Source organism: Botryllus schlosseri, chromosome 3 (genome assembly GCF_051294905.1).
Source record: "Botryllus schlosseri isolate E-star chromosome 3, Bs_hap1, whole genome shotgun sequence".
NCBI lineage: Eukaryota > Metazoa > Chordata > Ascidiacea > Stolidobranchia > Styelidae > Botryllus > Botryllus schlosseri.
The window spans coordinates 616,296-639,648 of NC_137238.1; the positions used below are offsets into that span (position 1 = coordinate 616,296).

At 42.6% G+C, this 23,353-nt stretch overlaps 2 protein-coding genes and 1 long non-coding RNA gene across 3 annotated transcripts in view; 1 reads left to right on the plus strand and 2 right to left on the minus strand.

Moving 5' to 3' along the window:
• Nucleotides 1-23,353, plus strand: part of LOC145435518 (uncharacterized) — a 446,234-nt gene that overhangs the window by 5,104 nt on the left and 417,777 nt on the right. The window lies entirely within an intron of this gene.
• Nucleotides 14,831-23,353, minus strand: part of LOC145435510 (uncharacterized) — a 43,554-nt gene continuing 35,031 nt past the window's right edge. The window contains exon 5 of the mRNA XM_080312791.1: nucleotides 14,831-15,234. Within this exon, the coding sequence (XP_080168917.1) occupies nucleotides 15,074-15,234 (161 nt within the window). The 3' untranslated portion in view covers nucleotides 14,831-15,073. The remainder of the gene's footprint in view (nucleotides 15,235-23,353) is intronic.
• On the minus strand, nucleotides 15,264-22,363 carry LOC145435129 (uncharacterized). The gene is made up of 4 exons (XM_080312402.1): nucleotides 21,911-22,363; nucleotides 20,498-20,556; nucleotides 18,173-18,251; nucleotides 15,264-15,407 (listed from the first exon to the last, which is right to left on the minus strand). The coding sequence occupies exons 1-4, from the start codon at nucleotides 21,981-21,983 to the stop codon at nucleotides 15,298-15,300; spliced, it is 321 nt and encodes a 106-aa protein (XP_080168528.1). The 5' UTR covers nucleotides 21,984-22,363; the 3' UTR covers nucleotides 15,264-15,297.

Below are 23,353 nucleotides of genomic sequence, written 5' to 3' on the forward strand. Positions count from 1 at the left end.
TATAATCTGAAAGGGGAGGGCCAGGCGAAGGCGTTAAAAGAAGCAGTGGACAACTTCTTGGACCTGGGAATAATTGAGCAAGGATTTGCCGAATGGAAACTGGCCATCTTTGTCGTCCCACAAAAAATGAATGAAAGACAGAAGCAGGAGGACGGGTGGAAGCAATCATGGAGAGTCGTACAGAATCTCCAGCCCCTGAACGCTGCTATAAAGTCAATCGAAGTCCCTCCACCCTTAGTACCAGATGTAAAACAACTCGCCCAGGGAAGAGAAGTGCTCTCCCTGCTGGATTTGAAGAAAGCCTATTTCCACATGGATATCACGGAAAGATCCAAGCAATATGTGGGGATAGCAATCAAAGGAATGCACGTAAGATGGCGCAAGATGGTGATGGGATTGAAGACCGCGGTTGCTCTTTGGAGCGCTAACATGCAAGAATGCGTGGTGAAGCCCATCACGGAAAGGTACCGTCAACACATGAAGCAAAATGGCCGATCGGATGAGGAGAATGCGACGCCTATGGAGGCCTACATAGACGACATTTTCCTTAGCACAAAAACGGTAGAGGACCATTTGCTTCTCCTACGACTGGTATTTGAACAACTTGCAAAAATGAAATTGACGCTCAGCATCAATAAATGCTTTATTGGAAAACGGAGAGTAAATCTGCTGGGAGCGACCCTGACGGGGAAAGAGATCGAGGTGCAGCCCGAGAGAATAAGGGCGCTGCGAGAGCTCTCACCACCCCGAAATATATATGAATTACGGGGATGGATCGGCGCTCTACGCTACATCTCGGAGCACATCCCAGAGTTGAGCTTGAAGTTGGCAAAATTTGATGCACTAACGGGAAAAGTCCCAGCGACTCGAGGTAAAATGACACCGGTACTTTGGACCGAAGAATTAATGCAGGACTACAAGACAGCTCAAGCCGCACTCGACAGTACCAAGGTACTGTATCATCTGGATTCAGGACTTCCCATTTTCGTGGAAACTGATGCATCAGATGTAGGGTTTGGCTCCGTAATTTTTCAAACGGATGTGGGGGAAAAACCCCCTTTCAAGGAGGTGTATCCGGTCGCTTACTACAGTCAAAAGTGGGTAACCCCGACGGCTAAAGCCTATGACCCATGCACCAAAGAGCTTAAAGCCCTGAAGGATTCAGTGGAGAAATGGCAGTCGATGCTGCGCGCCTTACCCTTCACTATAATTACTGACAACATGGGAGTTTTTGGACTCCTGAAAAGAATGACAGATGAGGCAAAAAACCCGAGCCCAAAGCCATTGATTCAAAGGTGGCTAAATCATCTCTCCGGATTCCAGATAAAAGAGGTAATCCATTTGAGCACGTTCCAAGTGTTTACTTCAGATGGATTGTCCCGATCCTATTGGATGGAAATGGCTGCTAGAGATGATGACCCTCATGTCTGGGCCACCCTCCCGGGACACAAAGAATCTCAACAAGAGAAAATACAGCGAACCCTGATGTTCCACTGTCGGCACGAGTATTGCGCAAACTCTGTCGATGGATACCACCCCTGGGAAGAAGTTCGCGGAATAATCAAAGACAAGCTGCGACAAGACCTCGGGATAACTGAAATCGAGGATATCATGGCCAATTGCGACAGGGCAGTGATGTCCAGTGAAGGCCTGGCTGCAGCGCACGGGCACACCAAAGGGATGCCACCTCCGTACGAAGAGTACCTGGGCGATGACATGCTGTATCACATAACGACGGATGAAGGTGCCCGTCAAATCATTGATACCCAACTACACAGAATGAACCGACGGTTCATCCATTTGAGTAAGATTAACACAACGAAAGCACGTGGGCGTAGAACGGTTCTGAGAATGAGGGCGAGCGACCTCAGAAGGATAGGTCTACGACTCTTACAGTCGCATAATCACGAGGTAATACTGTGCGAAGGGCCAATACCGTCAGAGTATATACTGATGGAAAACCTGGCCTAGGATGCGGGGTGACGCAGCCGTCGAGATTTAACTGCTGGGAAGTGGTCGATCGTTAAAGGAACTTGTACTTTTTTATTTACTTTTCAGACTCCTTCGTCGAGGATTACAATGTGCTGCGATTGGTGGAAATGGGGGCCTTACCCCATACACGCGATTGCATCCCTTTTTTAAGAAGCCGGGGTCTACTGAGAAAACAAATGATATGCAGAAAATGCTCAAGATGGATGAAGGAAGAACGGACTACCGAGAGAATTTCGGACGGATGGAGATGGAGGTGCTCTCCTTGTAAAACCACTGCTACTATCCGCAAGTACTCGTTTTTTTCAAAAAGCAAACTTGGGTTACCCCAGCTGCTAGTATTAAGTTATTTTTGGGCCCAAGACTCTCTACAAATTCAAATGGCCCATGAGGCCGAGATCAGCGCACGTACGACGGTAGAATGGTCTGGACAACTGCGCAAGATATGCTCTGCTTACATACAAAGACGTAAACGGAAATTAGGCGGGGTTGGCCGAACTGTAATCCTGGACGAAACTCACTTGGCCAAACGGAAGCGGGCAGCTGGTAGCGGCCAACAAGCAGTGAAGGCTGTCTGGGCTTTCGGTGGCCTGGACCGAGGTACCGGTGACATGTTTGTGGAGATCACATCTGACCGAACAGCGGACGTTCTGAAAAGACTTATAATTAAGAATGTAGCCAGAGGTTCGACCATTCTGACAGATGGCTATCCATCGTATAAGGGCATTGAAAGTTGGGGGCAGGGCTATAAACATGGATCAGTTGACCACGCCACCACGTTCAAATCTGCCCAAGGCGTTCATACCAATGATTTGGAGGCATGTTGGGGCTCGCTGAAATATCATTTACACAGGTCGAGGGGTTTAGCACGCCATTTACTAGCCGATTACGTGGGGGAGTGGCTTTGGAAGAGAAGATACCCCCGTAAAAAAAGGTTTGGGGCTCTGTTGAGAACGATATCGCTTGACCCACGGTATTGCAATGACGACCCTAGTGATCAGATCCCTGACGCACAAGGTGATTCTCATTAAAGCCCAGAGAAGCCTTTAGCAACAAAGAAAGGAAGTTAACAACAGACCGGACAATGTATGTTTCTATTTTTTTGCAGACAATAATTAAATCATATTCAATATAAGATAATAAGCTTATGCATTGGGGACCGACGCCTATACCGTCTCAATGGACTACGCTATTTATATTCTGCCTGTCGTTATTGGTTTCAGTTGCACACCTGATTGCTTGTTGTCTGAGGCGGCGGGCTTCGTGCCGAGATCCGGAGATACTGTAGCAAGCAGGGCCCGAACCTTTACTCAGGGTACACTGGGTGAATTCAACGGCTCACTACCTGACGACTGGGTTCGGCTAAATGATACGCAATGGGAAACCTACGACCTGATGAGTGCTTTCAATAAGACAGGGAAACGTCATGTGTACAGGCGACCAACACTGTTTCATAGTGAATCTTTTGGTTACGTGGTGGCCGAACGGGTGTCATTGCAGCAAATGGCGTTCCCACAAGGGCGATATTGGTCGAATGTACGGGACTTTGAACGGACCTGCTTATGCCAACGAAAACTAGGCCAAATTTCGCCAAACCTAACCTTTACCGTTCTTGACCAGGAAACTGTGTTCGTACGCCCAATAGGACATGGGGTCAGGATACGGTGGTTTTGGGACGAGACCTGGGAAACGTCTAGGCAGAAATGGAGGGCTGGGGCTGAAGTGGACGAGTGGTCCCATGTGAACGATACCTTAATGGCAATGACCAAATTCAAGTTGATCATGTTACGAGCCTTCGCGGGGTTCTCAGCGGTGAGATCGACTTGTAGGACAGAGCGCATGACAAAAGATACATGGAACTGGACTCAGGTTGATCGATGGAATAAATATAACGCCAGTAGCTCGAGCATTGCGCATTGTTGGCCGAGTAACGTGCTTTGGGCCGGAACATATTCAATAACCTACGACTGGAAGACTCGCACGGCAGACAAACGCCTGGTGTCGTCAACGCCAGATTCACGCGGCACCTGTGTTTTTTGTGATATCACAGGGATAATTTCTGCTTTAGAACCGAGCCAAGCAGACATAATAATACAAGAAATAGATACCATTCGTGCGGAATCCGCATGGGAACGTAAGTGGCATCCTATGCAAAACTGCCGAGCTACGTCAGGACTGATCACCCAGGAAAACTATGAACACCTTTGGCAGGTCGTCCATCACTCACCAACCTTATCCGGTAAGGGCCTACGCAACATCGTGCATCCTCCATCATGTAATTTTTGGCCGACGCAGAACAAGAGTAAGTGGGGGGACTTGCCCACCTCGAATTTTCCTCGAAGGATTAGATGGATACAGGCGTCCTTATCGAACTGGAAGGGTCAAGATGACCAAGGGCTTGGTTGGGATAACTTGTTCGACGGACCTGCCGAAAAACCAGCCGCACCCAACGACATACTGCCTATTTGGCGAAAGCACCCCTCTTTGGTTGCGGATGATCCTAGGTGTCAGGAACGGATAAGTGGTAGCGACTGTCAAGATCCGGTCGGGGGCCCTCAGTTGAAGGCGGCCTTTTGGGATCAGGTGCACTTCGACCCTGAGCGTAACCGACCCCGTTTTCCGGGAGGTCCTATAGAAATAAAAGGAGACATCGCACATAATAATAGGAGGATTGGGGGGAAACGTAGACGTAAACGATTCCTCTTCGGCCTACTGGCACTAATCTTTGCCGTCGTGTCAGTTGTCGCTGTTGTCGCAACTGTATCTTCCCAACTGCATAAAGAAACTGAGGACCTGAGTCATCAAATCAACGACAGAATGATCCAGGCTACGGAGAGATCAACCGAACTAGGGAAAAAGATAAACGAACTCTCCCAAATCCAAACAGCGCAACAACAAAAGCTGGACCGATTGGTTGAAAACATGGAGGTAAGAGCATCACTGACGGACAGACGATTGGTGTGGATGCAGAAAATGGTGGAGAAAAACCGACAAATGATATTGCGGCAGGCTACCATCACCCTCGCTCAGTTTCAAAGTTTCACAGAGGTGAGCGACGCTGAACTTGCCGTCGACCGCTTGGTCATGAAAGAATTAGCTAATTTGACCGGAAAGTCCATATTCGATTCGAGTAAGGTCTATCTTACACAGATTCGGAAAGGGACATTGCAGGTGCGGGAGCATGCTCAGCAGTTATCCGCCTATAAAGATACGTATGTAAATGAGACAAACGACATCAGTAGTAAACTCCGAGCCAACAGGCTTCGTCTGAACCAGGCTCAAGAAGAAGTGGATCTCAGTATACAGGTATGGAAGGAAGACCTGAACCGGAGTGTGTTCGTAAATATCTCCGACTGGCGCTACGAGAATGTGTCAGTAGCCCCCTTCGAGTTTGCTGGGGGGGAAGAATTTATGAAGAACTTTGGCAAAACGATAGAAGAGATGGCGAACGGTGCCGGAAGTCTGATAGAATCGGTCGGAAACGGTGCCGGTAACCTCCTACAAAAGGGACTTGGAGCAATCGGAGGTCTGTTTGGAAGTGGACTGAGTGGCATTTTTTCGGGCCTCGGATCCATCCTCCTCCCCTTGGGACTTGTACTGGGTGCGGTGATTATCTTATTCTGTTGTGTCAGGTATCACAGCCTATGCTGTCCCAAGTTAAAATCTAGCGTACAAAGGCGGAACACTAACGCCCAACTTGCAATGTATATAACGTCGACACCATCTTACACCGTAAAGCCCAGGCCCATAGTGCGACGGTAACCAATCTCCGACGAAGCTCTCTTAACCCTCATGCTTAACTAAACACAACTATATGAATTACAGATTTTCACGTTAAACTAATATGCCAATAATTAACTACCTGTACAAATGGAAAGGACTACAAAGATTGCTGCTGTTAATCCCGTGGGCTTGTTTTGTGAAAACCCAAACTGGCGAAAACCTACTACCCTTATCTGCCATGACCGTGGGGTCCGTCGACGACTTTAATTTTACGGGATGGATACTTTTCGACGTCCCACCAAAGCCGCAAAGAGTTCCGTTGTCACGGCTTTTTATATTAGGAGGGGACTGGCCTCGAAGGGACATTCGACGTCACTATCAGATACAGGTTGACGACTCGGCGTTTGGTCCGTTGAAAGCCGCACCGCAAAGTTTATACAAATTACTGACACCCATATCATCCATAGGATCCCAAAACGCCAGGTATTGGAATGAAACCTGGGCGTATGAACGGGAGTGTGTGTGCAGAAGGACTGAGTCGTGGATATCGCCGGATCTGAACCCTGCGGACTACTATACTCAAAAAATAAAGTACCGACGTGACGGCAGACTGGGAGTGATACATCTCTGGAGGTACGTAGAAACCCGAGTCTTGCATTCTCTACCCCTCGAGACATTACAACGACTAACCGTATATAAGACAATGATCATAAATTTATTGGAACAATATGAAACAGTGGAAGCAAATTGTCGCTATCAGTTCGGGCGTCATATAGGATGGGATATCGGACAGAATAGATTCAGCCATTGTGTTGCTCACAAAAAACGTCGAAGTAGAGTGATGTGTATAGAGTGCTACTTCATGGGGGAGCAACCGGTTGAGAATTTCTTGCCCCTAGATTTTGTAATACAGGAAGTCGATCCCGGTATTATTGGGAACCCGCCGGATAAGCGGAGAACCTTTTCTAGCAATCAATGGCCCGACAGAGCTCCTCTGCCGAAGATAAGCGAGAATCTGGTATGGCTACAAGCAAGGAACGAGACATATTCGGAACATTGGCATGTGATGTTCGACGGACGAAAAACCGATACGGCATTCCTACGCACGATGGCGAAACCCCAACCTTCAGGCATGGCAATGTATGACTCTTACCCAGTTCTTTTGCATAATAGATCGCGGTGCGGACTAAAGGAAAATAGACAAGTTTGTTCAACGGCTGTTGGAGATCTCAAAACAGCCTTACTATTCAATAGAGTATTATTCGACCCTTTCGAGGGGCAGGCCGTGTTTGCGGACCCTCGGCAAGGTGCAATGCAAATTGCTGCCCCTGAAAACCGAACGCGGACGGAAATACTTTTACCAACCCTGGGTAACCAAACTTCCTGCTTGATTTCAAAAGGGTGGGAAACGTTCATACTATCCCCGTCTCGAGAGACACCCGATGGAAATGGACGGGGGGGTATCAAAACCTGGCTATCCCGTCTTGGGGTACAATACGCAGAAGAGACAAAGAAACACTTGTCACAACTGAAGGTTCGAATAAGGGGAGGCGTAGAAACGCAGCGAGAAAGACCCGTCTCGCGGGGACAACTTGAGGAGTTATCCGTGAGGTATAACCTTACCCTACGACCGACATTAGTAGAACAAGTAAAATTATTAAATACGATACTTCTGGATTATATGGCCACACAAAAGCTAATTCAGGCAGAAGTGGGGGACGAAAAGTTATTTCAGTCTCGATGGATCTATCGGGGGACGTTTTGTGAAGGTTCCCTGGTCTATACGCCATATGCCTATAGGAATAATGCGGGGGAGAGATCCACCGCTCGAACGGTGATATTAACCGCAACTGATGACCGTGGAAACCATCACGCAAGGATCACATGGACCCCCGAAGTTCCGCAAACTACTTCGATGATGGTGGGCAGTACGAACACAGAAGCTTTGGGAAATGGGCGTGGCGTAACACCAAGTGAAAAAAGGAAACCAACAAACAACCGCTCGACACCGTCTCCGGCTTGGGAAATGCTAACGACTGCCACTGAAGCAATGTCGTTACCAAGGTTCCCGCCCGCGCACCAGGAAGTCATGAGACGGGAGAAGGAATTGGCGAGCCAAAACAAATCGGCGGAGGCGATAATTACCAGAAGAATGACTCACGAGACCACCACGCAAACGAAAATAATCGACCAAAGGTTAGTAGAAACTGATTGGTCCGGTTTTGCAGGAACTACGGTTTCCTACCAGGTTTCCTCCGATCGACATGTAGACGGTAATACAACACCCGAGGCGAGTAGAACTGCCTATGTAACGACTAGCCCTCTCCCCAACACTACCGAAACGAGCGAGACTCCAAGGGATCAGGAGGGCGACGTCGCACCCTTGGTGACCGTTGAACGGCTAACAACAACAGTACCAAAGACTACAGCGCTGAGACACCTACCATCTCTAACTCTAGGATGGCGAATGAAAACGACGCTGGTGCAAGCTTGGCGATCGCAATCGATGGCTAAAAAAAGGGGAAAAAATGACAATGCCATACCAACCTATTCGACTCATTGGAAGCAACAGTTGCCAACCAATCCACGTAACCTACCCGAAAGAACGACGAAAATCAGCGGTGAGGTGTCCACAACAACGCGAGTGCATCCGATTACCACTGCAGACGCGCTGCAGGACTCCAGAGAGGATGACGGAACCGACATCGGAACGGACTACCAAAGCCCGGACCACAACCGTAAGGTAAGTACCGGAACAACTGCTTTGTATTCAACAGGAGACGACAAAGACGACTCGTCCCCGAGGAGTGTCGAACTGATGAACACTACCTTGGAGTCAACGATGACTGACGCGTCACCACCGCCTGGGCAAAAAAAACGAAGTTTGGGAACACCCGCTCCTGAGTATTCCCGAATATCAAGAACCACCGCGGGGAAGACAACCACAGATTTCGTTGACTACAACTATACTCGATGGCTGCACGAACTGGTGATGATGGAAGGTGGATATAAGGTAAGAGAATTATCCTTGATCGATAGGGTTATTATGGAAGGTGCGAAACTGATACCTATCATGGAACCAGTGGTTGTAATATTGGTGGTAACAGGGTTGATAGCTCTGGTGATTGTGTTGTGGGTTGGTTGTATAAGATGTCGTCGGCGTAGAACCCTAAGTCATCTGAGGAACACGAGGAGGCGTAACGGAACAAGTCAATGGATGGCGATAAGGGTAATACGAAACACAGCAGAGGATAACGAGATTTGAAGGTAAGAGAATCGATTCTTGAAGTTAGGTGTAAGTTCGTTATGTAGTTAGGATAGAGAAGTATGAGATGCAATTTTATAATTTTGGGAAATTCTTAAGTAAACTTGTGATAGGCATCGGGAATACAAAAACAATACACGCGATGCATTGTTTGCGGTTGGTTTCAAGTGAAGTATTTTATATAATGGGCGTAAACGGAAAAAACTGAAACCTCGTAACTAGAAATATGCTAAGTCATGGTAAGTTAGTTATGTAAAGAAGCATAAATGAAAGGCAGTGCATCGTTTATAATAGGTGTCAACTGTATTATTTTACGTAATGGGCGTAAACGGAAAAAAATGAAACCTCGTAACTGGAAATCTGCTGAGTCATGAAATGCTAATTCGAGAGAATTGTAAAAAAAAAAAGGGTTGACGTGTAAAAATACTTAGTCAATAAAGTGATCACCATGAACGGGTAATGTTGGTATATAGTGCACTAGTTCCACTTGTTGGATGGACAATCAGGCCCCTGTAGGGCTCTAGCTATGATACTGGGTAGGCTACCTTATGTTGTAGTTTTAGCAGTGGCTCAAGTGCAGTTTTATTGGCAGCCCCCCAACAAAGGATGCCATATTGTAACTTCGATTGGATTAGGGATCTAAACAGATAGCCTCAGAAGAACCCAGACTGACATGAAGCGTCCAACGCTGTAGAACAGGCCGCACTTCGGTGATAATTTATTGTCTAGGGCAGGGGCTCTCAACCCGCGGCCCGCGGGCCGCATGCGGCCCGCGACATCTTTCATTGTAAACGCAATTTCTACTGGCACGACATTGTTAAATAATAACATAGCTACTTAGCTCTCTTATCGCACAGGCTCTGTCTCGCTTGATTACTGATTCTTTGATGTTTTCTGGTTTATTGATATATGCTCGAGTGTAGATAGTTATTGTTTTGAATCGGTATTCGCCTGGAGGAGATTAAACGGCGGGAACTGGGTTTGTAAGTTTGCGTGGAACAATCAATTTGCTTTCTCAGATACGAATGGAAAACCGATGTGACATAGTTGTCGTAACGAAGCGTAGAGGCTAAAATTATACCACGACACTTTCTTCTGAAGTTGTATCGCCTGATGTTAGAAAAAACATTGCTAGCTAGGTGTCAAACCCATCAATCCATATTTCGAGGCAGTGCTAAAATTGTCGACGATGTTACAGACTCATGGTTCAAAATTGCTTGGAATATCGCTAAACTCATGAAATCTGCCAGAGAAGGTGTCATTTCAATAAAACCTAAGCATACTGTGCGAATATTCGCTGCTTCCGGAACTTCACAGCAAGGACAACATTACTTGACAAATGTTCAAGCTACACTTGTCTTTCATCGCATGTTCTGAAATACGTTGCCGCGCAGAGAATTTTAGCCTAGCATCGGACGAAACCACTGATTTCACAGACATTGCATAGCAAATTATCTGGGTGCTTTTTATCAGAGTGGAAATGATGGCAGGGCAAACGCGGGGAGGGCCGAGCGAAAAACATCAACTCGATGATAATTCTTGGATTATCCACCGATCAAGGATAATCCCAGAATTATCAAATAAAAACTGAAATAACTCCGCTTCTACAGCTTGGAATTGGGTCAAATTTGTTTTGCATATGGTTTTTGAAGACAGCCCAACAATTTCATGGGGTTGGCAGAAAATTTGAAAAAAAAAATTTTTTGCGTTTTTGGGCAAATTCAAAATTTTCAAACTCTACGAAACCCGCGAATATTGGTTGGAATGAATTCAAATTTTGTGTGCGTCGTTTTTTAAGGCAACCTAACAATTTAATCAAGTAACCAACAAGATTCAGGAAAAAATGTTATTTTTGAACAGCCCTACTGTCCATTAATGCTTCACAATGTAGAAAAATGTACTAAACGCCTGTATACGACTGGTAAATAGGCTATAGTAGCCTAAATTTAATAGTAGCCCACAAATACATGGAAATATTGTTTTGCGGCCCGCAACGTATTTTGCTGTTAAAATGCGGCCCGTTAGGCAAGGGAAGTTGAGAACCCCTGGTCTAGGGACTGAATATGACTCTTCCAGGATATGTCCTAGTACAATAAAACGCCGAGATATTTGACATTATCTGTGTCGGAAGCGGGCTGACCAGCGATGCTACGGTTCCGGGATAAAGTTTTATTATTGAAAGAGACTTCTGCATCGCAATGTGCAACTACATACATTTCAAGAATCGCTTCCCAGCTTCAATATGTAGATTAATGGCGAATTATATGCCCGAAAGAATGTATAGCCTAATCCTATCCATTCTCATCGATCAGTCTTTGCGGATCCGGTGTCAACTGATGCGGTTCCTCAAGTACATAATGACATTTTTTTAAATTTATTGCGGTACATAACTCCCGAATACACGGAAACGATAATGTGTCACACAATATTCTGTGACTAAAATAACATTTTCCACACATAAACGTTTTTGTAGTCAGAACTGAGGGATAACCAAAAAACGTAAAAACGATAACTTCCAAAATTACTAAATTCCAACTGATAAATTAATATCGGAATTATATTTAGAGTCAACAAGCTCCTGACTGGGTCAGTGCTAGGTCGATTCCACCACCGCGGACAAAGCCAACCATAGTCATATGTATATAAACGACATTAATTGTACTAGTCACGTAATAATTAAATTGATTAAAAAAAACATTGATTTTAAGTCATTTGTGAACGGAAATCCACATAAAATTTCGATGTGATGATCAGTCGATTTCTTTCTGTAATAATCGGCAACATTGGATATTCAAACGTAATAAGCGATCAGCATTTATCCATGATGTAATTGCTGCCACATATAGGACCCCGTTACGATTGTTAACACTGTGGTATAAAAAGGCTGTACGATTCAGGCCTGGACAACTAGAAGATTTTCAGCTTTACGAAATTAGATAACAACTAGAATTAATGAATTTACAAAAACTAGGACATTGAATCAAGCTCAGGTCAATTGAAATAAGATTTCATTTTCATAAGCATGTGAATGACAAGTGTCTGTACATCAAGCTTATTAGCTCGTTTACCCCAATTTGGTTCTCCTGTAGCATTTACAGAAAAATCACAGCGATTAGATTATAATTAGAATGAGAGTAAAGAAACTTTTCACATTCGATTAGAATTACATTACAGGAATTTCGTTATAGTTATACTAATTCGACCACTCGAATTATCTAGCTGCCCAAGTCTGATGCGATTGCCCTCGTCAGATCATGATCAATCATGATGTTATGTTGATTGGAAAGTTTCCTTGCCGCCCAAATACAAATCCTGCTGGACCAGTGGTTCCCAACCTTTTTGTCTTCATTTCCCACAACCCTTTATTCCGAGTCTTCATTCCCCACTACCCAAAACTACTATATAGTGTTACCCTATTTTGAGATCCCAGAAAAAGGACACTTTTTATAAACTCGAAAGCGCCACGAAAACTGTGATTTAGAACATTTTTCGACTGATGGTATTGTGTTGACTACAAAAAGTTGACCACTTTGATTCGACTCCGTTTATTTCACGAAATTTTGACGTTCGCTGCGTCGGGCTCGCATTTTTCGTGGCATTTAAATCCTATCGAATGAGACTAGGACAAATTCCCAGAAAAGAGGAGGACATTTAGGCGTCCCCCGAGTACAATTTCAATTTATAATTTTCGATACATACATTTCAAAGCAGTTAACTGGCAACGGTAATCGCGCATCGTTCTCCCTAAATATGTAGACCATCCTGTATATACTACTTATAACGAATGCGTCTATTCCCCAGCAGAAAACATTGAATTCCCCACCGGTTGAGAACCACTGCAGTCGCAGGACGAAGGGCCGACCAATTATCGAATTTCATGTAAAATCATAATAATGTACACAAATTACCAGTTCTAAATCAGTTTTGTCGTCGCGCACGTAATTCGAACCAGCATTAAATCATTCATTTTTGTCGCATGCGCCAGTCCAAGTATCAGTAACTCCGTGATTAGTGACGATTGAATTGTCGCGATCGAAAGTCACGTCTGCATCGCTTGGACAGTGGCAACCATTTGATTCGTACATTTCAAGTATTTCCGTCGCATTCAAAGCCCTCTTCCAAATGATAAAACCTTCTATTTCTCCGTGAAAGCCTTCATCTGAAAACATTTGTTTACCCGGACTGGTTCCGCTGATTGGGCCGTATTGTGAGTGACCCAAGATTAGTACGCCATTACGTGGGACGGGATCAAGATTTTGAACTGTGGTGGATGGTAGAGATGAGCCGTTAACGAAAGTATCTGTCGATGATGCTGACTTCACTATGCACAAATGTGACCGGGTTGTTATGGAGTTCATCATCGCAGTGAAGTGTTTTCTACTCTCGAATCTGACTTTAATGGACGGCGAATATTTATTAATCTCCACGTTAAAGGTTTCGCACTCTGTTGAGCTTGAAATACTAGTCAACGCGCAGTAACTGAGCAACGTTCCGCCCACTTGCTTTCCTTCCGTTGTAGGGCGAACCCAAGCGCATGCCGTTAATGACTTCATCTCCGAAACCATGCCTCCATACTGAACATATACGCTGTGGTCTTCACTCGGGAATACGAAGTGAGATGTGTTGCACGCTGAAAGCAACAAGTCAACAATATACTTGCAAATCAATCCCTATCAAAGGTAAGGAAGCCAGAATTTTGATTTCCTAAAATCTTAAGGTGGGTTTGTCAATCAATGATTACTATGATCAACAAAATGAAAAAAAAATTTAGGCAGAACATCTGAAAGTCGTTTCTGGTTTTTTTAGGTTGCTGATTACGGATATCACATTAGTTTTGTCAGATTGGCTCTCTGTCAGAAGATATTTATACCCCTAAAAAAGCCCAAACCCCTAAATATTTCACTTGGTAGGAAAACAATCGTAGTTTTTTTCTAATTTTATACAGCGCATAAATGGCTAATTTACTATGAAGAACCCTCATGTCATTCTCAGTTATTCTATCAATATTACCATGGCATGATGCGAAATATTTGATTGTCAACAAAGCAGTTTGTCTATAGCCTAAAAATTGTACTTTTGCGCAACGGAAATCCATATTATCCTCCTGTATCAATTGGTTATTCCACCAAGACTAAAGAGGAGTATAAAACTGTAAAATTTGTCCTTGAAAGGCTTAACTACAATACTCATATGTGTCTCATTTCGTTTGACTGGTAAATGGATCATTTTCCACTGAGTCAACAAAGTGGGTATAACTAGTAACCCTATCAAACGAGATGCTTAAATCTGTATCTAGTATATTCGAATACCGATGAAAGATTCCTATTTCACATTAGGAGGAGTTCACAGCATATAATTTCTCCTAAGATGTAGTAAATAAAGCTTTTTAGATGATCACAAAGCACCCAACTATAAACAGTTGGTCCGAAAATTCGTATCTGCATATCGAAAACTTGGAACAAACATGAGCATAAAATTTCACTTCCTGTTTAGCCATCTTAATATATTTCCCGATCATCTTGTTCATTAGCAAGGGGAGAGGTTCTACCAAGACATCAGAACAACAAAAGAAAGATACCAGGGCAGATGAGATGAACTATTGAACATATTATGTCAGACCATTGCCGGAACCTTTCGAGAAACTGCACTAAATAGCTTACAGGCGAAAATCGTACGAAAATCAATTTCGATTTAAAATATATCAATAATATTGTATTCCAACTGAATATTTCAAATTTACAATAGGTGTTGACGTAAAACTGATTGAGTCCATGCCACGCTATTTGATTATCTAGGTGAATACTTATATACATGACTAGAGTTTATGGTGTTGCTGTATTTTGATTTAAAATTGTCTCCCGTGTGTAAAAATAACAAGAAGATTGAATTACTAAACTTTATAGTGCGACTAAGCCGATTTTATATCTAGTCATTACCGCTAAAATGGGAGATTTTGGTCAGAATAGCCCCATGGGTTATCTCTACAATAAGAGCCAATATGAAAAAAACTAAGGTCATATTCGGAATCAGTGCCCTTCAGAACCCCCAAAACCACTCTTACTTTGTCTGCCTAAAAATATGTGTTGACCAGTGTTATTATCGGTCGGTCGTCATCTTGTAAGCTCCATAAAACGCAAGTCGTGTCATTAACTTACCTCTTTCATCCTTGGGCTTCGAAGTCGTGAGACCGTCCTCGGTTGCGGTCGTAGAACGTTCAGAGGCTTGAGTCGTCTTTGGATTTGACGTATTCACTCCATCTGTGATGTGTCAATGGGTACGATTTTATCATAAATAATATCGTATGATAATCTTAAATTATGTTAACACTCGCCGTTATCGTAGGGCTTCGAAGTCGTGACGTCATTGTTACTTTTGCTCGTAGGCGTTTCAATGGGAGACGTTGTTTCGGCGCCTGATTGTTGCGATCCATCTAATATAAGTGTGTCGATAAAGATGAGTCAGCCTATATTATATTCAAAATACACCAACCAAAACTCTGTCAACAAAAGGAGTTCGTGTACTACCTAAAAATAGTACATTGAACGCTCTATCTTTCATGCTGGTGACGTCATATTTTGTGATACGATTGTTGATATACAATGTTCTTTCCAATTCTCTACTAGTTTCGGACGATTACCCCTGACGAGTGTCAGCCGAAAATATTCGGGTTCATTTCAATATGAATATACTATTCAATTATATTATATTCGTGTTATACTTTGGAAATTATTTCCCCAATCTACGGACTCGGAAATTGCGCTACCATACTTTGCTAAATTTTCAGTAGATCCGATTGCTAACGTTGCTTTCCAGTATGTGAGGATTTAGTCATTATTTTCGTGAGTAATCCTAGGGTTGCCATCGACATGGACCCAAAAATAAGGACAGTCGAAAAATTAGATTAGCATGAAAAACCGTTTTGTACATACTTTGTATTTATACGAGCCCTGGCCTATCACATTCCATACTTTTCGTCAAAAAAATATGCTCCAGCAATGCCTTGTTATTAGAAAGTGCTTCATGGACCTAACGACGGCTCAGGTCTAGGTTTACCTTGACTCAGGGCCGAAACAACACTTCTTCGTCACCCCCCCCCCCAAAAAAATCGTTGGTCTTTCCCTACCCCCCTCATAGGGGTAAAAACAAGCTGCTTCACCTCGTTGTGATTAGAGGCGTCAATCTAGATTGCAAAAGGCCGTACACCAAGTTGAGACAAAATCATTTTCTGAGCGTATGGAGCAAGAACTCCAGTAACAATGCTTGTAGTCTTAGTCGAGGCCGAAGATAACTTATTGGCGACGTTGGAATCGGGGAATATTGCTTTGAACAATTGTTCAACAATTGTGCAATCGTTGGTGAGGAATGATTACTGGTGTTAGACAATATGGAATGCCCATGCACCCTCTGCAGCAGCTGCCTGTTAGTCTGTGGTCGTTGGTGCTGATTGACTTGTGGAAAAATTATTCATCGTTTGGCTAAAATTAATCATTGTGACACACTTCTTGTGTTTTGGGGTATCAATGTGAATTGAAATAGCGGCCTTTCCTATGGCCTCCAGGTTAATGTCACAATTGCAGATATTGCAATGTGAGAAACACTCGCCCTTAAAGCTTCGTTAGATACCTTTGAATTCTCTGTCATAATTGTCACCAAACAACGTTTTTACACCGGCTCATTTTAACTAATCAGATTTAGCCTGACAGGTAGCTAAAACTATACGTGCAAGTGCAATATAAGTTTGATAAATTTATCAATGATTTTAGCTTTACTACTTTTTAACATATGTGTTGGCTGCACTGCGCCTTTTTCACTACGCATTAAATGCTGCCTTCCCCACACCTTGGTTGAGCTTATTCTGCTGTAGACCAAACAGCAGAAACCTGGTATTGCTGTTTACTGCTAAAATGACGTCCGCTGCGATAGCGTGGTACAAACGAAACTGCTATACCACCACTCACTGCCCTAGCTATCTCACCACCTAGAAGTCAAATCTTGTGGTGTGTACGTCACGAGGGTTCCTTTCATTTATGATGTCATAAAATCTCTACGCAAAAGCATAATTTTAGAATATTATGCAACACAGATACCAGAGGAAAACGATCGAAGTTCAGTAGTGGTTGAAAATAAGACAAAATAAGGACGTAAGTCGAAAATCAGGACATTTCTTAGAAATAAGGACAGTTGAGTTTTCTCAGACGTGGCCATTCAGAATAAGGACGGTATGGCAACCACGTAATGGCATCACGTTTTGTGGCCCTGTTGTATGTGAAACTCGGAATTACTGTTAATATTCGGAGCATTGGAACAAATGTTTAGGAAGACATGATATGTCCAATCGAGGTTTAAAGTTTTCGCGGTTGCAAACACTATCGAAAGTATATCTTCGCTCTGTGTAATCGACGATGTGTCTGTAGTAAAATTGTTGTTACATAATAAGAGCTGGATAATGAGAAAATTTTCAGCCGTTCCTAATTACATTACAATTCAAATAATAGTTGAACATTTTTCAAATTAGATTAGAATTAAAGCTACACAGTTTTTTTCAAATTAGATATGAATTAGACTTAAAGAATTTGCTTTTCATAAGCATGAGAATGACAATTGTATGTGGAGTAAGTAGACATTGTTTGGCAATATACAGTTTTCATGTAGCATTATTGGGGAAGCAGTGATTAGATTAGAATTGAACTGTGAGCGAAGTAGCAGTTCACAAATTAGATTATAATTAGATCACGGGAATTCCCCTCTAATTAGCCTAATTAGACAAAGGATTATCTGGTTGCCGCATTATCACATTTCAAGGACAACAGGACCGTACCGATATCGGTGACCAAATCATCGTCGCTTTTAATTTCATTTCTCAGACACGTACCCGAGTCGCGTCCTCCTCGCCACCTCATCCGCGTCAGCGGTATCTTACAAAAGCCTAGAGGTGGGCCGTGCTATAAGTCGGCAGTTACGGAAAATAAGAAGAATATCGGCCTGGTGTAAATGACCATAGTAGTCGACAAAACCATGAATACCCCAAAACAAACCCGAGTTGCGTCTCCATCTACATGTCGCAGACTCGCAGTACCTGCGTACTCACACTTTTGAAATCAAGTTGTGAATCGGATTTGATGGTGACAATCCAATCACTTTAGAATCTCGCGGCTTATTCAGGGAAAACTGAAATCTAATTTAGCGCAATATCACCTGACTGTGTGACTTCAACACGTTCTTTTTCCGCCCGTCTTTTCAAGTCGCTCATAATGGATTCAAGAGATGTGCCGTCCTGCAAAATGTGTAACATATTCATTATCATATGCGCGTGAAATACGCTATAGTTCGCACACGGCACATGCATAAATGTAGTGTCGTTATGATCGTGAATTTACGGTGGTATCGTCTCACTCTGAATTGTGAATAGGACTAGAATTAGTGCCAATCATTATTTCCTGGTGTGCTTTCTTTAATATTAATACAATGTGTATGTTTATTTACACTCAGGATATTGATTGTATAGTGCTCGCATGTATTCGAATAATTATGTTACCGATAGTAAATACATTGAATCGAGAGTGGCCAACCTGCGGCCGTAGAAGGAAATTTGTGCAGCCGTTAACATGCAAATTCACTTTACGAATTGACTCTTACGAATTGAGAGATTTTAATTAATCTTAAATTTTTCTTCGCGCTACATGCGATTCTATGTGTATTCAATTTTCAATTTTATTGTAGAAGGGCCATTTGCAATCTGAACCCCACAGTACAGATGCGAACAGCAGAGGAAAATGATACGCCACATATACAAATACGAACTAGGAATCTTGTATTCCTGCTTATCATGAAAGAAACTCGTTTGTAATGCGTTTGGGCGATTCCAATATCTTTCCGCACAATACCGACAATTCTGATGCGTGGTCATGGTCAAGAAATAACAGCAATAAAGTTACTAATAACTGTTGGCCCAACCGAAGATGTATCATCAATTTATCATTATAACTTGCCTAAATTTTCGAACACAGTCCCTCCATCAACTCTACGGAATAACCTGATCACAATGGGCTGAGAAAGGATAATATTTAATGGTTGTATGTGATCATTCTGGAGTTCCGCGTGAATATACATGGAATGTTTACCTATAGTGTCCTATATATGGTGTGGACACAAGCAAATCTCACGGCTCAGTCAAATCGGTCCATATCACACTTTCCGTTTAGTCAAAGGCAATTTGACGGTGATTTTTGACCAGATTGCTGAGCATTACATTTGATAAAACGGGAATCAATCGAAAGCTACACGAGCGTGAGAGTGTGAATGCTCAATCGGCTGCGCAACCACACCTGGTCACAGGCGGCATGGTTGCGTCACAATACCAAACTCCGTTACAGCGCAACATTCGAGACTGATTTTGGGGAGTTCCAGGACCACGAACAGAATAAAATTTATATTTCCGTCACGGACCCCCGCGGATCCCTCCGAGTTTACTTCAAATTTAGCTTGATTATCGTGCAACCGTCGTATGTCTCGTGCAAATATTAAGTAATAAACAGCAACAAGATGGTCTTTTTTGTAAATAACATCATACTATATGCAGATATTGGGCAGACTATTATTATTTCAAAGCGAAATCTGCAGCTGCATTTATTGAAATATGTGGCAGTGCCTCGAAAATCTGCACTTTCGATTTGATAGACGAACGAGTGCCGAAAATCCATTACCATAAAGATAGGTGGTGGCGAACGACGAACGTAATAATAACCCGTAACGCTTCCGATGACATCTTTGAGTATGACATCAACATACATGGCAACTTATCACGTCTAGCCTTGTCAATTCTATCCAGCAGCTCATTTTGAGGTTATTCGGGAATAGTGGTTACATGTAGGCTATATCAAGAGAGAAAATGGTTTCAATCGCTTTATTCGGGCAGATTACGAAACAAAATTCAGAATTCCGATTTCAAACGACTGATTATTCATTTGCTGAGACTGATAAATCCAGATGCAAACTGTTTTGCAAACATTTCTAATTCTGATTGACTTTACTACTCCAACTTTTTTTAAACATTCCACAATCCTAACTAAGATCTGCTAACAGAAAGATTTTGATATTAGTAAGCTATTGGCAATTCGGCAATTAAATTGAGTTTTCACAGTAGGATATTTGATATCAGACCGCCATTCTGTCGATGTGAGTTCTGCAATTTTAGCAGTAATGAAGCAAAACTGCTGGGTGATTTTCCTAATTCAGAAAATTACAAATCCGGTTATCAATCATTTTGCAGATCTAGCGGTTTCGCGGACCCTCGGTTGAGAATCACTGACCGAGAGTGTAACAACAATTCCGTTATATTCACGAAATCTGATACTGAATGAAATGCAATCAATTTTGTCCTGAATTTATTTCGAGTAGGTATAGGCCCACTAAATGGTTAGGTGACGTTATATTTTGGAGGAATACCCATGCATCGATGGATTACCATTTCGAACAATTACGCAAAAGGATTTTGTTGTCGTGTTGCATAAACTTGCTCACCTCACAATTTCCATGAGAAGTCCAACGGCCGTTGACGTAACTTCTGCTGCAAAATTGGCCTGAAATAATTGGGATTGGTGGATTAGCGCACGTGCTTTCCAGACTAAATTACGTAAAGTGTGACGCCCTGTAATGAAGATCTATAACAGTGGTTCTCAGTCGGGCGTCCGCGAGACATCCAAATTTGCAAAACGATTGATAGCCTAATTTGTATTTTTTCAATTAAGTAAATCACGAGCGAGATTCGCTTCATAACTGATTACATAACTGGTAAAACTTTACGACTCATATTACACAAATAGCAGTCAGAAAGGAAATATCCTGCTGTACAAACTCATTTTAATTGATAAATTGACAGCAGCCTAATGATACAAACATACATTGCTATTTGAAGATGCTTTGTCGGGGTTTGTGAAAAAATAAAAAGTTTGGGTAGTAATAGGTCAATCCGGGTGACTTGGAAATGGATACAAGATGTCAGTCTCAGCATACTAGGGCGCAGTCGCTGTGAATGGACATTTGTGATCCATTTTTTCTGCAATTTACATAATAACCAAAAATAATTTCATGATGAGCTGCTAGATAGAAATGGCTAGGCTGGACGTTCATTAAGTAATCTGTTTTTCAATTGTGGTGCCTTAGGTGTGAACGGAAACGTTACGAGTTAACAGTACATGTACAGTACATTCCCACCACTTATCTTTGGGGAAATGGATTGTCAGCAGTCGTTTATATCAAATCAAAAGCGAGTGTTTTCAAGACACAGCCAGTTCTTTCAACAAATGCACCTGCAAAATTCGCTTTGAAATAATAAAAATAGATGCAATTTCTACATAATGTATGATATTATTTATATTTTGTTGGTGTTTATCACTAGCCTAAAGTTAAATATTGAATAAGTCATATCACGGTTGCACGATAGCCTGATTGAGCTGAATTTTAACGAAAACTTAAGGGAGTCCGCGGGGGTCCTTGATTGTCAAAATGGGTTCGCGAATACAAGAAGGTTAAGAACCATTGATCTATAAGGTCTAAAGCTAAGCAATTGGAAGGGACATACTCTATCTACCTTGGAGTGACATGTTTTGAAATGATTTATCGTGTTACTTTTTATCAGTCATCACCATCATCCATCTGTATTTATGCAACTTATATCTTCATATTTCTCCTTTATCGTCATTATCGGATCCACACACGGCTGTAAATAGCAGGAATAATGGACACCCCTAAGCTGGAACTACTCATGTAAGCTGGATCAGTCACAACGACACACCATAAGCTGTCGAGCTTCGTATCGAAATGAAAAGATAGGATTATGCAGTCTGATTGTCACTGTATCCTCCCTGCTTGCCTTCCAGACAAAGTCACAATTTGCGTATAAATGAAGAACTAGTATTCACCAACTATACTCACTTGAAGTACAGGCAACTGTCACAAGCAATGCAGTCAAACACAAAGTTGTCGAGAGGAGTGGAAACACGACCATCCTATCTGACTTACAGCAATCATTGTAACTCTACCTTACTGCAACACGCCAGGATAAATGCTAACATAAAACGAGGAAGTTAAGTCTGAGTAGGTATGTTTTTGAAAATTATGTGTGATTCGGATGAGCATGAGGTGACTAACTTTGGCTCTGCGTATTTTTAATTTGAAAATGAACGTGTGTACGTTTTGGGCTGTTAATAATAAACAGGCCGCTATCGCTATATTAAACATACAGTACCTTTCATTATACGTTAGCGACTCCATCTCCCCGTCTGCTCTGTGAATCTGCGTGCTAAATTTGTCCCGGGATGAACTTCTATTATTCCAGGCATACATTTTAGGAACGCCATTGAAGCCTAAAGTAACGCATTATAGTAACGCGACGACATTTTTCCTCTGATGCCATATCTAGGATTGTGTTTAAAATAAATATCGATTTAAAGCAAACATGTTTGAAACAAAGCCCTTGTTTAAAAATTGTTTTTTGAAGTGACGTCATAGTGAATTGATGCTCACAATTGAAATGCCGGGTAAATATTAGCGATGGTGTGAACCTCTGAAAGGTTCAGGTTCGTGTGAACGCGAACCTTTTTGAAAGGTTCTGTGTGAACGCGAATTTCTGAGCGGTGTTCTGAGCTGTGTTTATTGCGTTCCAATTTAAAAACAATCACGAAATAACTTGCATTACTCGTCTAATTGAGAAAGGAGACAGTGTTTCTCGGCGTGCGCGCCATCAAATCGACAAGTGCAGCAACATCAGGTTTTGATCGTCTAGCGTCGCTTCGTCTGGTTAGTAATAATCAAATTGCTCACTTAAGCATCACTCCCGGTTTGTGAAATGCAAAGAGTTCATTATCTTTCAAACCTCACCATTGGTCATCAGTACTGCGCTGATGACGGAATTAAAGATATGACGAATATCCACAGTACAGTTATTACGGAGTACGCGGTACTCCCTGCTTATGCAGATTTGGCGCCTATGTGTGGACATGGTTAGTTAAAAAGGCGACACCAACGAGGCAAAAATTACTTATTTTGTGAACAATTATTTTTAGCCAATTCAAACAATAGTAGTATCATATATCATCTTATGAAATACATCGGAGCAGTAGCTAGTTTTCAAACAACCGGCTCCATATGGATTTTATGCAGAGCTTCTGCTTCAGCTCTATCTCTGTTTAAAATGCACGGCTTCTGACTCCTTCTCTGGCTCCAAAAGGGTTATAATGACTCGACTAATAATGAGTCGACTCGAATCCGACTCGAGTCACGATTTTCTGATGACTCGACTTGATTCAAGTCATTTTCTCAAAATAAAAATATGACTCGACTCGACCCGAGTCAATCTGTGTATTGACTCGACTTGGA

Bases quoted from the DNA above. Each gene is read 5' to 3' on its own strand.
- LOC145435129 (XM_080312402.1), bottom strand. From the start codon at position 21,983: ATGGTCGTGTTTCCACTCCTCTCGACAACTTTGTGTTTGACTGCATTG. The intron at 20,557-21,910 runs GTGAGTATAGTT...CAATTATTTCAG, and splicing joins GACAGTTGCCTGTACTTCAA to GCCAATTTTGCAGCAGAAGT. The intron at 18,252-20,497 runs GTGAGCAAGTTT...CACATTTTGCAG, and splicing joins CTTCTCATGGAAATTGTGAG to GACGGCACATCTCTTGAATC.